At 43.0% G+C, this 15,242-nt stretch overlaps 2 protein-coding genes across 2 annotated transcripts in view; one reads left to right on the top strand and one right to left on the bottom strand.

The window, feature by feature from the left end:
• The window catches only part of LOC115926156 (urea transporter 2-like), a 25,150-nt gene extending 16,647 nt beyond the window's left edge, over positions 1-8,503 (bottom strand). Inside the window, exon 1 of the mRNA XM_030990690.1 lies at positions 8,331-8,503. Within this exon, the coding sequence (XP_030846550.1) occupies positions 8,331-8,503 (173 nt within the window). The remainder of the gene's footprint in view (positions 1-8,330) is intronic.
• Positions 8,504-12,067: 3,564 nt separating this feature from the next.
• LOC115926157 lies at positions 12,068-12,558 on the top strand (the record flags this gene model as incomplete). Its single annotated transcript, XM_030990691.1, has 2 exons — positions 12,068-12,157; positions 12,502-12,558. Coding segments are annotated over exons 1-2 (147 nt in total), but the record flags the coding sequence as incomplete, so codon positions are not given.
• Positions 12,559-15,242: the final 2,684 nt, after the last annotated feature.

A 15,242-nucleotide genomic window follows, 5' to 3' on the forward strand; every position in this document is an offset into this window, starting at 1 on the left:
TTTATATAACTATCAATTTGCTTTCTTTTTCACTTTCTCCCCTTTTTTATCCTCTCGTCTGGTAATAATTTCTCTCTCACTACATGATTACAAACTGTGATCGAACCAGACTCCAACAAATCAGTACCATGTAAATATTGACATTAAGCTCGCCTCCTATCTCACTACGTGTTGATATGAAAGCTCTACGTGACATGGTATTTACTGAAGATGGCACGCTCCGAACAAAGAGCTGTCCATGGGTCGTTTCTTAGAGTGGTGAGCTTGAGTTCAGATCGTGACAGAATTCAATGAAGATTGTCGTGTATTGTATTGTATTAAATGTATTAAATTTAATGTATTAAGTGTATTGTATTAAACTTCATTGATGTACATCAATATTCTTTTTATGAACATATAATCACTTTACAATGTAATGTAACAATCATATTCTGTTTGGGAACATATTCATCATATAAGTCAATTTACAATGTAATGTAACATATCAATATTCTGTAAACATATATACCGTATAAATCAATTTACAATGCAGTGTTTATAGCAAAACAGAAGGAAAACCATATCCAGCAGAAACACTCTTTTTGCTTTTAGTAATTACATGACATAATGCATATAGTAATATAATGTACTATAAAACACCCGAAGATTTAGATATATAAAACATACTACAGCACTTTTCTAAATATAACTCATGCAATATATCACAAACCTTGCCTCAAAGTATCAAACACAGTTAATATAAAATTTAATGGGAAATTAGCGAGGACTAAATAAAAAAAAAATTGTTCCAACGTGAATATCCTTGTTGGTGACACTTTATAGTGAATGTGATTTGGGCATGATTTAGTCCTGCAGGTTAAGTCCCTGGAAATACGGTTCTATTAGCCTTTATGGATCATTCAACCCGGGTAGATGTATAAATCGATACAAAATGAAGGACATTGATCATTTATTTTTATTTTCAAATTATTAAATATAGACATTTTGCATTTTCATCTTTTTTGTCAGCCCTTGCATACTGTATTATTATATATATTATTTTTATTTTTTGTGTAGGCCTATATATAGATATACATTAAAACAAACAAAAAACAATGGAATGGAATAGAGTATCTGTAAAAACAGCATGAGGTAAATTCATTTCAATTCAATCTCTTCTGTTCCCCCGTATCGATTTCGAAAAGTCATTAAAAAAACTATTACTCCCAGTTTTAGCATTCAATTAATTGTGATTAATTATGATTACATTCTTTTGTAAGCATTTGTGAGTTTAATGATATATACACCAAAGAGTGATACAGAAACATACATAAAAACGTACTGGGTAAATGTCATGTCCATGCCCTATTTGCCATCTCCTATGCCTGTCATTCAGATGCTGATTAATACACGTGATGTGTGCTGCTGACCATTAGGCGGTCCCAAAGGGCATACGTAAAACACTCCCGATAGAGAGCTAATGGAATATTATGCCAATAATGACATTCTAAAATGATTCCGCAGGGCGACTGTAATCTAACTTAAAACGTGACTGTATTGTGTGAAAGTGTGCTGGAAGCGTCAAGATCGCTGGAAATTGAAATGTTTCCCTATGTGCTATTTCGTTCTACCTCTCTCTTCTCTCTCATTAAATTTCTGTATTTTTCTTTATTCTTCACTTGTGTCACTTCTAGTCTTTCAGGTTTTCTTTCCTTGCTCGTTTCTCTCCCCATTCTCTCTCTCTCTCTCTCTCTCTCTCTCTCTCTCACTCTCTCTCTTTCTCTTCTGTCTAATGTCCCCTTTCGTTCTCTCTTAATACACACTTTACTCTACCCTACACCTATTGTTAGTACAAATCAATTTCCCACAAAGTTGAAGAGTCATCACACGTAGTCTGTTGAAAATTACTTTAGCATTATATTTGTTTTATCATTTTTTTTGTTCATTACCATAACGACTAATGCTGTATTCACTAAACTGATTCAGATCCGCGTCGATTCAAACGAAAATTAGAAATACGAGAGTATACGACACATATAGATAATTGGAAAAGGCATATTAATTGTGCTTTTTAGTTATTCAAGGCCAGAGGGCTATATAAGATGTGCTATTTCGAATTAAACAGAGCAAGCAATAGAATTATGATTGCTGTCTCATTTCCTTGGTGGCTTTTATAATCCATGGAATGTATTTTAGACTTTTTATTTTTTTATTTTTTGTTGTTGATAGCATTATATTTCTTATCAAAAGAGCTGCCCTTTCCTTCTCAGGTAACAAGTGAATGAATGTAATAGCGAAAGCCAATGAATGTGAATTGGATTAGAAGTATTACATTTTGTATACATTCTCTTGCCTCATAACAGCCTTCGATTTTTCAAACCGAAGATTATACGTCATCTTGTACGCAACATTTCATCTCTGGTCGTATTTCTAGAGTCGTCGGAAGATATGCAGTGACCAAATACATTTTTGTTTCTTTCGTTGTTTTTTTTGTTGGTTTTTGTGTTTGTTTGTTTTTAGCTAAGTTTTAATATTTTTAATCAATCAAGTTGATGGCATGACTATCTATCCATTCATTTAATCTCCATTAACCTTTACATCAATCTATTCCACAAAATGCTGAAATCGATATTATACAAAAGATTATGACTCGAATCATCATAACATCTAAACCTATTTTCTGCATCAGTGAGACTCAATATCATTAATATCATGCTGGCATGATACTTATCGAGAGGCCTTGATGAAATGATTACGATCAGTAAGCTGATTCTTATGACCAACAGCCTTTTCACACACAGCTAAAATGCATCGTATCTACAGATGATTAGTATAAACGTGTTTACAGTTTTAAACATGTTAATAGAAAATTTTCTTTGTGTGAACATCGTTTATACGATTCATACGCCCCTAAAAGCAGGCTGCAGATACGAAGTTCGTATCTAGAGAGCTTCACATTTTGTGTGTGAACGGTTTTTCGTGTTTAAACGTGTTTAAACTGGATGGAGCGAGCGCTCTGTTTGATATGACCTGACCTCCAATGCGCAATGGCACTACTGCGCATTTTAAGAGCAGTAGTTAATCACGAAACGATTAACGATCGCACTGAAATTTCTGTGTGTGAATGATGTCGTATGTACAGCTGATTAGTTTAAAGCCCTTTAAACTAATCATGTTTATAGAATTTTAGCTGTGTGTGAAAAGGCTGCGAATCTCGCAGAAAATGCTTTCATGAGTATTCCATTCCATACATACATCCTTAGGATTCCTCTATTAATTATCAACATAATCATTTTCACAAAAGATCGACACATGCACTATTCCATGACTTTTCATATCAATATTTAGACAATAGAATATTACAAAAAGACCTTGGCCACACAGCAACATATAAGAAATTAAGCTTAATATATGAAGAATGCTGAGAATTATAAGAACATTTATTCCGTTAAATTTCCTTGCGCCTGATGAGTAGAATCGGTTTGAAATAAATTTATTGTTGGGCCTTTAACAGCGTAATATGCGCTCTAAATATAAAGCGTATCTTTATTTCTTTCTTTTTTCAAAGGGGTTAGTTTGGTTTTTGATGAAATTGGTTTGCATTGTAAAGTAAAACATTAGCATGATACGTTTTAAGGAGATTTACTCCAATTCTGAAACTATGGACAAAACATTAGTGCTTTTTTGTTTAAAGTGAGTTGAATAATTGATTATATAAGCCATTGATTTTGAAATTTAAATTTCAAAATATTGTTGAAGATTACAAAAGCATCTCTTTTTGGTATTCTGGTGATTGTCATGTGTAGGAAAGATATGAGACACTATTTTTAGTAAGACGAACACTTATAATGACGTTCACAGAATCAGGTCAAGAACATCGTAATTGTGTGCGTTAGTGCGTATGGAATCTGTGTATTGAAAAAATAGGCAGTATTGATTTATCTATTAATAGTGGGTTCTTGTATAGCGCTCATGTCTGTCATAAGTGACACTCCTGGCGCTCCCAATTATTACCCTGGCTTTAGCAACTCGGATTTATATTCCAGCTATCATGTCCATAAAGAATCATTATAAACCAATCTTTCAAACGAAAGATAAATCGATGTCATTTCCTCGTTTATTTTCCTGACTATCTCATCTCTGATATTGGATCCTAACATCCGAGAGATAGGTGCACCACATTAATCATTGATGTTCAGGGCAACATATGGTGCAATTCTCATCCACGTCAGTCTTGTTTATAGAGGAAATGTGAAATGGTGACTCTAAATAGAATTCTAGGGCCATCATTCTGAATTCGGGTTTAGCTTCTTTATCCGTGTCGTACTCATAAATATATGACAATCAAATAAAGATTTTAAACACAGATATGCACGCATTGGACTAACAATTCAGATTAACGACGATTCAAAATTGCTTTAACGATTACAGTTTGAAATTAAACAATGAAAAGAAAGATAATTAAAACATGCTACTTTTTAGCTTTCAGAGGTAATTTTCCCAATATCAACACATCTAAAAGCTCGCACAGTAGACACTTTGAAGTTTTTTGTTTGTTTAATGTTTCGTATTTTAAGTTTTCAAGTTATCATTTAAATAGAACTATAACCTTGATAGCAGACTATAAGTTGAAAATAGACAAATGAGAAGTACACTGCTTAAAGTTTGAATGAAATTCGCACATAAAATGAAAAGGATATGATTTTGTTAAAGTTGTAAACACTATCAGTTGGGCTCTTCAAATTGGCCGAATCGGTAATGTCTCTGTGATATAGTGGCGGACAACTTTCCCAGCTGTTCCAACATACAAATGACTGCATTTCGATTTTTCTCAAATGTATGACTGGGGAGGATCTTTTATCTTTAGAGGGCCTACACTAATATGTTATCCATAACATGGATTGAGTATTGCTCCAAGGGATAAGGCACTGAGGAGAAAAACAAACAGGTGATATGTTTGTACACGACAAACGGGAGAGTAATGCGTGACTACGTCACGATCCACTGACCAAACTGCCAATATGAGGTTTGCAAAGATTTAGTGATGTCATAATTCAAACATTCATTACTTTCTTATTATTTGTCCGATTTATTTCGAACTTTCTCTATTCCGTTTATCTTATTTTTCTACTTTCATGCAAATGAATTTATTACACGGGTTGGATTGCCCCCCCCCCCCCCGAGATAATTTAAACACATCGGTTTACATTATGCTCATCTGTAATTTACGAGTTACTCGCATTTCATTAAACCCCAATAGAGAGTCAATAATTCAAACGTGTTACTGCGTCACATAAGTATTTTCTCTTTTATTATATAGTTACGTTATGACATCGTGTTAATGTAAGGGCTTTATAAAAGAAAAGCACAGTTTGATTTATTTTGAAATATAATAAGTTAAAACCACTTAATTACCATACTAATTCAATAGACCTCCTTTACAACACAGACCTATAGTTACCAAGCCCCATCTGGATATTTCTGATATCTAAAAGAAAGAGGAGGAGATGAAGAAGTAGGGGAAAGAGAAAGCAGAAAGGAAAGAATGAGAAGGGGAAAAAAGAAGGGGGAGAAGACAGAAGACTCTCTTTCTATCTCTATCTCTCTTCTCTCTTTTCTCTATTCTCTCTCTCTTTCTTCTCTCTTTTCTCCATTCTCTATTCTCTACTCATCACTTAAGACTTATTTCCGTAACGATTTATTCTGCTGTGTCTCTTCTCTTACCTTCCCATCATGTGTAGGAGATCTTCTTTTATTATTCCAGACTTGTTGTCGCTGTCTTTCTACTTCTACTTCATGTCATAGAACCAATTCACGTCAATTATACTGAGAGACTGAAAACACATTAACGGTGAATGACAGTCCTATCAGCCTATCCGGAAGGTGTGAAAACACTCATTATCAAGCACTAAATCTGCACCTGCTTTTACTCAATTATTCAAATATACACATTTGAAAAGGGGCTAACGGCAAAGAGACAGACTCGTTCATTGTCTATTATTTCATCCCAACGCACAAGTAAAATGCATCGATTTTCGAGTTTTAAAAAAATCTACATTAAACAGACAGTACAAGGCAAAATATAGTATCTTCAAGCAAAAATGTACTAATAAACGTATGTTACGGTCATGTCTATTAAATTCACGAGTCATCTGCTTTTCAATTATTTTGTTTTTTTATATTTTGTTTTTGTCTGAATTTCTTTTATCTCGCGTGAAAAAAATTCGTATCCCCCCCCCCCCTTTATTAATGAGAAAGTGGCTAAATCTGCATTTCTATTAATTCGTGAATGAATTCTACATTATATTATTTATTCAACAGAGATGGTTGAATGGATGAATAAATAAAATGAATTGAATTAAATTGAATTGAACGACGCACGAACTCGGACAGCCGTGGTTTTTAGTGTACAATAGTTGCATGCTTGTGGTCACAGATTATCAATGATTCCATCCATCTATGACCATCTTTAGAGAGCATTGATTAGTATCATACACTTTCAAATAAGGTAGGTGACTGGGGAGAGAAGGGGTGGGGGAATTAGGGGTAATGTCCTCGAACGTTTGTTTGCCTCTGTTGATATTGACTGTAGAAGGATATATAAACGTGGTGAATACATCCGTCTATCATTCTATGTCTCCCGGTTGGTTTTTATTATCATTTCCGAGGAGAAGTGTGTCTGGTGAAGGAGAATATAATATGTCCCCTTAAAGGTACTTATCTCTGGTCGAACTGATTTCAGGTAATGATACATCCATGCATGTACATCAGTCGGATTGTGATTATCTTGAGGTGTGCAGCTAGGGCAGAGGAGGGGGTAAATGTCCTCCAAAGTTCGCTTACCTCTAGAAAGTTTTGTTGCATATGGGAATGCATTCATCTACCCTGTTTTTATCATTTATTATAATTATGGGATATTTCCTTTTCCATGCGTTCGGAAAAGGGAGGGTAAATAAAGTCCTCCAACATTTGCTTACCTCTCATCAAATTGATTGCGGATACTATAAATGCATCCATCTAATACTGGTAAGTGTTTTAAATGATTTGTATGATTGGTTTCAGGAGGGGAGGGGGTAATTAATGTCTTCCAATGATAGCCTATCTGTGATCGGATTGATTGTGGATGGGAATCTTAATATGCATCCACATGATAGCTGAGAGCCGTGATCAGAATGTAACCTTTCCAAGGGGTTTATGTACGGGAAATGGTTCGAGGGAGAGTGTTCTCCAACGGTTGTTTACCTCTGCCTCTGTTTATTTCGACTGCGGAAGCCAGAAGGGATAGTAAATTCAATTCCTTCATTTATGTCAACCGATGGGAATCGTCATCTGAGCATCGGACTTTTTTCAAGGAAGTGTGTGTCTCGGGAAGGAAGGGGCTAAAATGTTAATATCGTCCAACGGTAGCTTGCTTCCGATCATATTGAATGCGGGTAGAATATATAAATATATCGACCATTATGCCTATCAGTTAGGGTTTTTGATCTGAATAACCGTTTTATAGATGCTTGTTGCAGGAAGAAGGGAAGGGGTAGTGGTACTAATATTCCTCCAAGGCTCCCATACCTTTAGAATGATTAATTGGTATATGAACAAACATATTTCTTGCGACTGAAATAATGAAATGATTGATCAAAAGACAAATTTGAATAGATCTTGTAATATATCAAATCATGTTACTAGTCTTGCAACCTTCTGTTTATGATCTATATTTTAATAAACTCTCTCTCCTCTCTCCTTCCTCCCATTTTTCATAACACGCACGACCACAAACAAGAACACTTTCTTCGCCCACACACATAACCTCAGTCTGTCTATCTTTCTCAGTCTATCTCTCTCTCTCTCTCTCTCTCTCTCTTATATATATATATATATATGTCTATCTCTCTCGCTCACTTTTTCTATCTCTCTTTATGTTTTATGTATCATTACAATTATTCATGCAGACCGATTCGCCTACCAAGAAGCCTTGGGGACAGTCCGACGGTAAAATGATATGTTCTCCAAAATGTCTCGTGGTTGGCATGTTGCATTATTGACATTCATCTGGGATTCTTTTTTTTCTCGATTTTCTTCTCCTTTTTGTTCTTATTTAATATGAACGGAGTTTGCTGCTTTCTGTAACATCAATTTTCAACAAAAATTGTATTCTAAAAGTTAAAAGAAATACTGTATTTTCACCCCTTTGACTTTAATCAACATTTTGTTTTACATTCAAGGCTGTTGGAAGGATACTTTCTGGTTTGCAGGCTTGCCTTGCCCGACAATGTCTGCTCCAACATTAACTATAGTATAGTAAAATTCTTACATGTTTAAAAAATAATCTCTAAGTCAATATGAAAATTACTTACCTTAACATGCCACATATGACTACGGGAAACACCAGGTACCCGTACCAATCCCCTGCAGCCGAACTGGATGCCAACACGTACCCAACCAGGAGACCATTGAAGGAGAATGCTCCATTGTCCATCCCATCCCGATCTAGATGCAGGACTAGACCCGTGGTCTGGGCGGTCAACATGGCCAAGAGTCCGCAAATAGTCCTCCAGGGACTCTGCACAAATAGTCCGGCCAATATGAGAATTCCGCTGAATGGGTTGTTCACGAAGATGGGTTGTCCAGTGCCCTGGCGCATGCTATGGGGAATCGGACGGGTAAGGGTTTATCATAGACCCAGTCACTGAGAGGTCGCACTGTCCCGGTAAAGAAAGAGAGGTAGTAGGAGAGACCTGTTTGAGTTGGCTGGAGATGGTTGAGACCCTCTTGACCAGCAGCTTGACCGTTATCGTCTGCCTGCGCTGGCGGCGTGGTCGCATCACCGTTCGGTATGTCCACTTCATGGTCGACACGGCCATCCATGTTGCTAAGCTTGCCCGAAACCAAAACAGCACCCAATTAACTCCTCATATTTGCTAAGTAACGTCGTAGAAGAATAGCCTCTATTCGTCGCCATTCCAGCCGATTGTGTTGTACTGGGTCGATAATCTCGTTTACATGCGTGAAATTGAGCGTGGGTTTTTGCAAACAGCACTCAGCATGCTACCTTAACTATCTCAAACATCCCAAATTCGTCGCCTTTTACATCGTCCACGTCTCCTCGAGCTCCACACACAAACTACCTGTTTGCACACACTCGGTCTGAGCACTACACACACAGATTTGGCACCCTTTTCCATTACCTGAGTGCGCTGTGCTTATCTACGTAAGATTGTAAAATTGTGAAATTCAGAGCTTTCCCGCTCACCCAGTTCCCCTTAGTGCGTTGTAGTGTCCACGCGTACTTGACGTCACAAGAAGTCGCATCGGAAAGAATAAATAACCTCATCAATTCTTATTACACCCTACTTGGTAAAGTTGATATGACACAAGGCAGTGTGCCTCTTCAATAAATATTTTATATCCTCCGTCTCTCACTAACTGTCTCTCACTTTCTTCTCTCTCTTACCCCTCCCCCATTCTCTTTCTCCATCTCTTTTTTCTCCATGTCTATTATCGAGAATCATGCTTCTGATATTTGTTTTATTTTGCCATGTATTGCATCTTAGTATGTTTCTGTTTACCTTTTCCCTCATGAGGAACTGAATGAAAAAAAAAAAAAAAATTTCATTTCTAAACGGGATTCATCCAAACACATTGGATACTTCTTTCTTTGTTGGTTGGATACATTTTGTTTACTTGTTTTGTATGTATTTCTTTTAATTTGTTTTTGCTTGTTTGTTTATTAACACTTGACATGTGCAGATTTCAAAGCGGATTGCGTTCATCATGGCCATATTAACGATATTACTATCGCGGTACGAGTCCCGGCGGAAACTAATGTCCTTTGGCAAGACTTTAATCTACATTTACCACACTCGACCCAGGTGAGGTTAATGTGTACCTGACAGGAATTAATGTATTGAAATGCTAGAGCACCATAATGGTAGTTATGCTATAAAAGCCGTGAAATTGTGGAAAGCCATGAGTGTCAAGTCTGACAGATATTAGCGGTATACGAGAACCCACTATTATCATTCTATTATTATTTTTTATTTCAAACCATTAGAATCGAGCCGTCGTTCATTTTCAACTGTCAGTATTTCCCCCTTCTCTCTCTCTCTCTCTCTCTTTCTCTCGTACTCCTTTGATGCCATCTGATTTCATTCGCAAAGATGAACATTTACATCAAATAAAAGTGTATAACGTGGAAGTTAATATAAATTGACATAGAAAGACACAACCATTTCCAGAAATGTGAAAAGAGGAACATTAAATAAGGCCTAGTTACCTTTTTTTCTAGAATTTACAAATAAGAAGGTAAAAAGAAAGGTTCAGAATGATTTATCTATTGTTGTTAAAATGCAATTTTTAAATAATTGTTTTATTGATAATTTTGCAAATTTTCTATGACAGTAGTGCGTTGCGTGAGGTTACAATGATTGTCTCAAACAAATTGAACAAGAACAATTAATTGTAAAACACAAAAGAAAAGGAAATAGGGTAGGTAATACATTTATTGTCCATGCTGTAAAATGCCCCTTGAAGCGGCGAAGCGATCTATAAAATATTAAGGGGGCGTTTACTTTTGATGGGGGGGGGGGGGGCTGGAAATTGGCGCTTCTCTTCTGATTAAATGCAAATTACACTACCTAACTATTTATTTTGGAAAGTATATGAACTAAGGGCGTCGTATCAGTTTCTCCTTTCTCACTCTGAGTTGATTTTTCGCCCGTTGATTGAGGTGGGGACAAGTTCCTCCTTGCCCCTTTGAGCTCCAGAATGCCACCACATTGTATGCTCTCGGATACGTTATCTGCTGACGATGTCAATATTACTCTCAGGATCGTTGAGATGATTGTATAATTGAATCTGGGGCTTGAGATGACAGACAGCAATCATCGCATTTATATTGGTATCATAAACTGCGGGAGGTAAACATGGTCAAGAGAGAGGGTGAGAGGATGGAGGGTAAGAGGAAAGAGGGTGGTGGAGGTATAGGGTGAGGGAGTGAGAGGGTGGAGGGGAGAGAGAGAGAGGAGGGGAGGGGAGGGTGGGGGAGAGAGGATAGAGGGGAGGGAGAGGGTGGAGGGAGGAGAGGATAGAGGGGAGGGAGAGGGTGGAGGGAGAGAGAGGATAGAGGGTGAGGAAGAGGGGTGGAAGGAGAGAGAGAGAGGGGGGAGGAGAGGATGGAGGGTGAGAGGAGAGAGGGGAGGGAGAGGGTGGAGGGAGAGAGAGGATAGAGGGTGAGGAAGAGGGTGGAGGAGAGAGGATAGAGGGGAGGGAGAGGGTGGAGGGATTGAGGATAGAGGGTGAGGGAGAGGGTGGAGGGAGAGAGACAGAGGGGGAGGAGGGTGGAGGGAGAGAGAGAAGGGGAGGGAGAGGGTGGAGGGAGAGTGAGGATAGAGGGGAGGGAGAGGGTGGGGGAGAGAGAGAGAGAGGGGAGGGAGAGGTGGGGGAGAGAGACAGAGGGGAGGGAGAGGGTGGAGGGAGAGAGAGGATAGAGGGTGAGGAAGAGGGTGGAGGGAGAGAGAGAGAGAGAGAGGGGAGGAAGAGGGTGGAGGGAGAGAGAGAGAGGGGAGGGAGAGGGTGGAGGGAGAGAGGTAGAGGGTGAGGAAGAGGGTGGAGGAGAGAGGATAGACGGAGGGAGAGGGTGGAGGGAGAGAGGATAGAGGGTAGGGAGAGGGTGGAGGGAGAGAGGATAGAGGGTGGGAAGAGGGTGGAGGGAGAGAGGATAGAGGGGAGGGAGAGGGTGGAGGAGAGAGAGGATAGAGGAGGGAGAGGGTGGAGGGAGAGAGAGGATAGAGGGTGAGGAAGAGGGTGGAAGGAGAGAGAGAGAGGGGAGGGAGAGGATGGAGGGTGAGAGGAGAGAGGGAGGGAGGGTGGAGGGAGAGAGAGGATAGAGGGTGAGGAAGAGGGTGGAGGAGAGAGGATAGAGGAGGGGAGAGGGGTGGAGGGAGAGAGGATAGAGGGGAGGGAGGGTGTGAGAGAGAGGATAGAGGGTGAGGAAGAGGGTGGAGGGAGAGAGAGAGGGGAGGGAGAGGGTGGAGGAGAGAGAGGATAGAGGGTGAGGAAGAGGGTGGAAGGAGAGAGAGAGGGTGAGGAGAGGATGGAGGGTGAGAGGAGAGAGGGTGAGAGGATAGAGGGTGAGAGGATAGAGGGTGAGAGGATGGAGGGTGATGCTGGAGGGAGTGAGAGGGTGGAGGGAGAAGGGAGGGGAGGGAGAAGGTGGAAGGGAGATGATAGATGGTGAGGGTGGAGGGAGAGAAGAGAAAGAGAGAGGAGAGAGAGAGGAGGAAGAGGGTGAAGGGGAGAGGATAGATGATGAGGGAGACGTGGAGAGGGAGAGAGATGGAAGGTGAGAAAGAGAGTGGAGGGAGTGAGAGAGAGAGAGAGGGGGAGGGGAGGGTGGAGGGAGAGAGGATAGAGGGGAGGGAGAGGGTGGGGGAGAGAGAGGATAGAGGAGGGAGAGGGTGGAGGGAGAGAGAGGATAGAGGGTGAGGAAGAGGGTAGAGGGAGAGAGGATAGAGGGTGAGGAAGAGGGTGGAGGGAGAGAGGATAGAGGGGAGGGAGAGGGTGGAGGGAGAGAGGATAGAGGGTGAGGAAGAGGGTGGAGGGAGAGAGAGAGAGGGGAGGGAGAGGGTGGAGGGGAGAGAGGGATAGAGGGTGAGGAAAGGGTGGAAGGAGAGAGAGAGAGGGGGAGGGAGAGGATGGAGGGTGAGAGGAGAGAGGGTGAGAGGATAGATGGTGAGAGGATAGAGGTGAGAGGATGGAGGGTGATGCTGGAGGAGTGAGAGGGTGGAGGGAGAGAGGAGGGGAGGAGAGGTGGAAGGGAGATGATAGATGGTGAGGGTTGAGGGAGAGAGAGAGAGAAAGAGGAGAGAGAGAGGAGGAGGAAGAGGGTGAAGGGGAGAGGATAGATGATGAGGGAGACGGTGGAGAGGGAGAGAGAATGGAAGGTGAGAAGAGAGTGGAGGGAGAGGAGAGGAGAGAGAGGGGGAGGGGAGGGTGGAGGGAGGAGGATAGAGAGGAGGGAGGAGAGGGTGGAGGGAGAGAGAATAGAGGAGGGAGAGGGTGGAGGGAGAGAGAGGATAGAGGGTGAGGAAGAGGGGGGAGGAGAGAGGATAGAGGGTGAGGAAGAGGGTGGAGGGAGAGAGGATAGAGGGGAGGGAGAGGGTGGAGGAGAGAGAGGATAGAGGGGAGGGAGAGGGTGGAGGGAGAGAGGATAGAGGGGGAGGGAGAGAGTGGAGGGGAGAGAGGAGAGGGGAGGGAGAGGGTGGAGGGAGAGAGAGAGGGGGGAGGGAGAGGGGGAGGATAGAGAGAGAGGGGAGGGAGAGGGTGGAGGGAGAGAGGATAGAGGGTGAGGAAGAGGTGGAGGGGAGAGGATAGAGGGTGAGGAAGAGGGTGGAGGGAGAGAGAGAGAAGGGAGGGAGAGGGTGGAGGGGAGAGAGGATAGAGGGTGAGAAAGAGGGTGGAAGGAGAGAGAGAGAGGGGGGAGGGAGAGGATGGAGGTGAGATGAGAGAGGGTGAGAGGATAGAGAGTGAGAGGATAGAGGGTGAGAGGATGGAGGGTGATGCTGGAGGGAGTGAGAGGGTGGAGGGAGAGAGGGAGGGGAGGGAGAAGGTGGAAGGGAGATGATAGATGGTGAGGGTGGAGGGAGAGAGAGAGAGAAAGAGAGAGAGAGAGGAGGAAGAGGGTGAGGGGAGAGAGAGAGGGGGGAGGGAGAGGATGGAGGTTGAGAGGAGAGAGGGTGAGAGGATAGAGGGTGAGAGATAGAGGGTGAGAGGATGGAGGGTGATGCTGGAGGGAGTGAGAGGGTGGAGGGAGAGAGGGAGGGGAGGGAGAAGGTGGAAGGGAGATGATAGATGTGAGGGTGGAGGGAGTGAGAGAGAAAGAGAGAGAGAGAGAGAGGAGGAAGAGGGTGAAGGGGAGAGGATAGATGATGAGGGAGACGGTGGAGAAGGGAGAGAGAATGGAAGTGAGAAAGAGAGTGGAGGGAGAGAGAGAGAGAGAGGGGGAGGGGAGGTGGAGGGAGAGGATAGAGGGAGGGACAGGGTGGAGGGAGAGAGAGGATGAGGGGAGGGAGAGGATGGAAGGGAGAGAGGATAGAGGGTGAGGAGGGGTGGAGGGAGAGAGGATAGAGGGTGAGGAAGAGGTGGAGGGAGAGAGGATAGAGGGGAGGGAGAGGGTGGAGGGAGAGAGAGGATAGAGGGGAGGGAGAGGGTGGAGGGAGAGAGGATAGAGGGAGGGAGAGGGTGGAGGGAGAGAGAGAGAGGGGAGGGAGAGGGTGGAGGGAGAGAGAGAGGGGAGGAAGAGGTGGAGGGAGAGAGGATAGAGGGGAGGGAGAGGGTGGAGGGAGAGAGGATAGAGGGGAGGGAGAGGGTGGAGAGAGAGAGGATAGAGGGTGAGGAAGAGGGTGGAGGGGGAGAGAGAGGGGGAGGGAGAGGGTGGAGGAGAGAGAGGATAGAGGGTGAGAAGAGGGTGGAAGGAGAGAGAGAGAGGGTGAGGGAGAGGATGGAGGGTGAGAGGAGAGAGGGTGAGAGGATAGAGGGTGAGAGGATAGAGGGTGAGAGGATGGAGGGTGATGCTGGAGGGAGTGGAGGGTGGAGGGAGAGAGGGAGGGAGGGAGAAGGTGGAAGGGAGATGATAGATGGTGAGGGTGGAGGGAGAGAGAGAGAAAGAGAGAGAGAGAGAGAGAGGAGAAGAGGGTGAGGGGAGAGGATAGATGATGAGGGAGACGGTGGAGAAGGGAGAGAGAATGGAAGGTGAGAAAGAGAGTGGAGGGAGTGAGAGAGAGAGAGAGAGGGGGAGGGGGAGTGAGGGAGAGAGGATAGAGGGGAGGGAGAGGGTGGAGGGAGAGAGAGGATAGAGGGGAGGGAGAGGGTGGAGGGAGAGAGGATAGAGGTGAGGAAGAGGGTAGAGGGAGAGAGGATAGAGGGTGAGGAAGAGGGTGGAGGGAGAGAGGATAGAGGGGAGGGAGAGGGTGGAGGGAGAGAGGATAGAGGATGAGGAAGAGGGTGGAGGGAGAGAGAGAGGGGGGAGGGAAGGGTGGAGGGAGAGAGAGGATAGAGGGTGAGGAAGAGGGTGGAAGGAGAGAGAGAGAGGGGAGGGAGAATGGAGGGGTGAGAGGAGAGAGGGTGGAGAGGATAGATGGTGAGAGGATAGAGGGTGAGAGGGGAGGGTGATGCTGGAGGGAGTGAGAGGGTGGAGGGAGAGAGGGAGGGGAAGGAGAAGGTGGAAGGGAGATGATAGATGGTGAGGGTTGAGGGAGAGAGAGAGAGAA

This window comes from Strongylocentrotus purpuratus, unplaced genomic scaffold (genome assembly GCF_000002235.5).
Source record: "Strongylocentrotus purpuratus isolate Spur 01 unplaced genomic scaffold, Spur_5.0 spur5_scaffold_19, whole genome shotgun sequence".
NCBI lineage: Eukaryota > Metazoa > Echinodermata > Echinoidea > Camarodonta > Strongylocentrotidae > Strongylocentrotus > Strongylocentrotus purpuratus.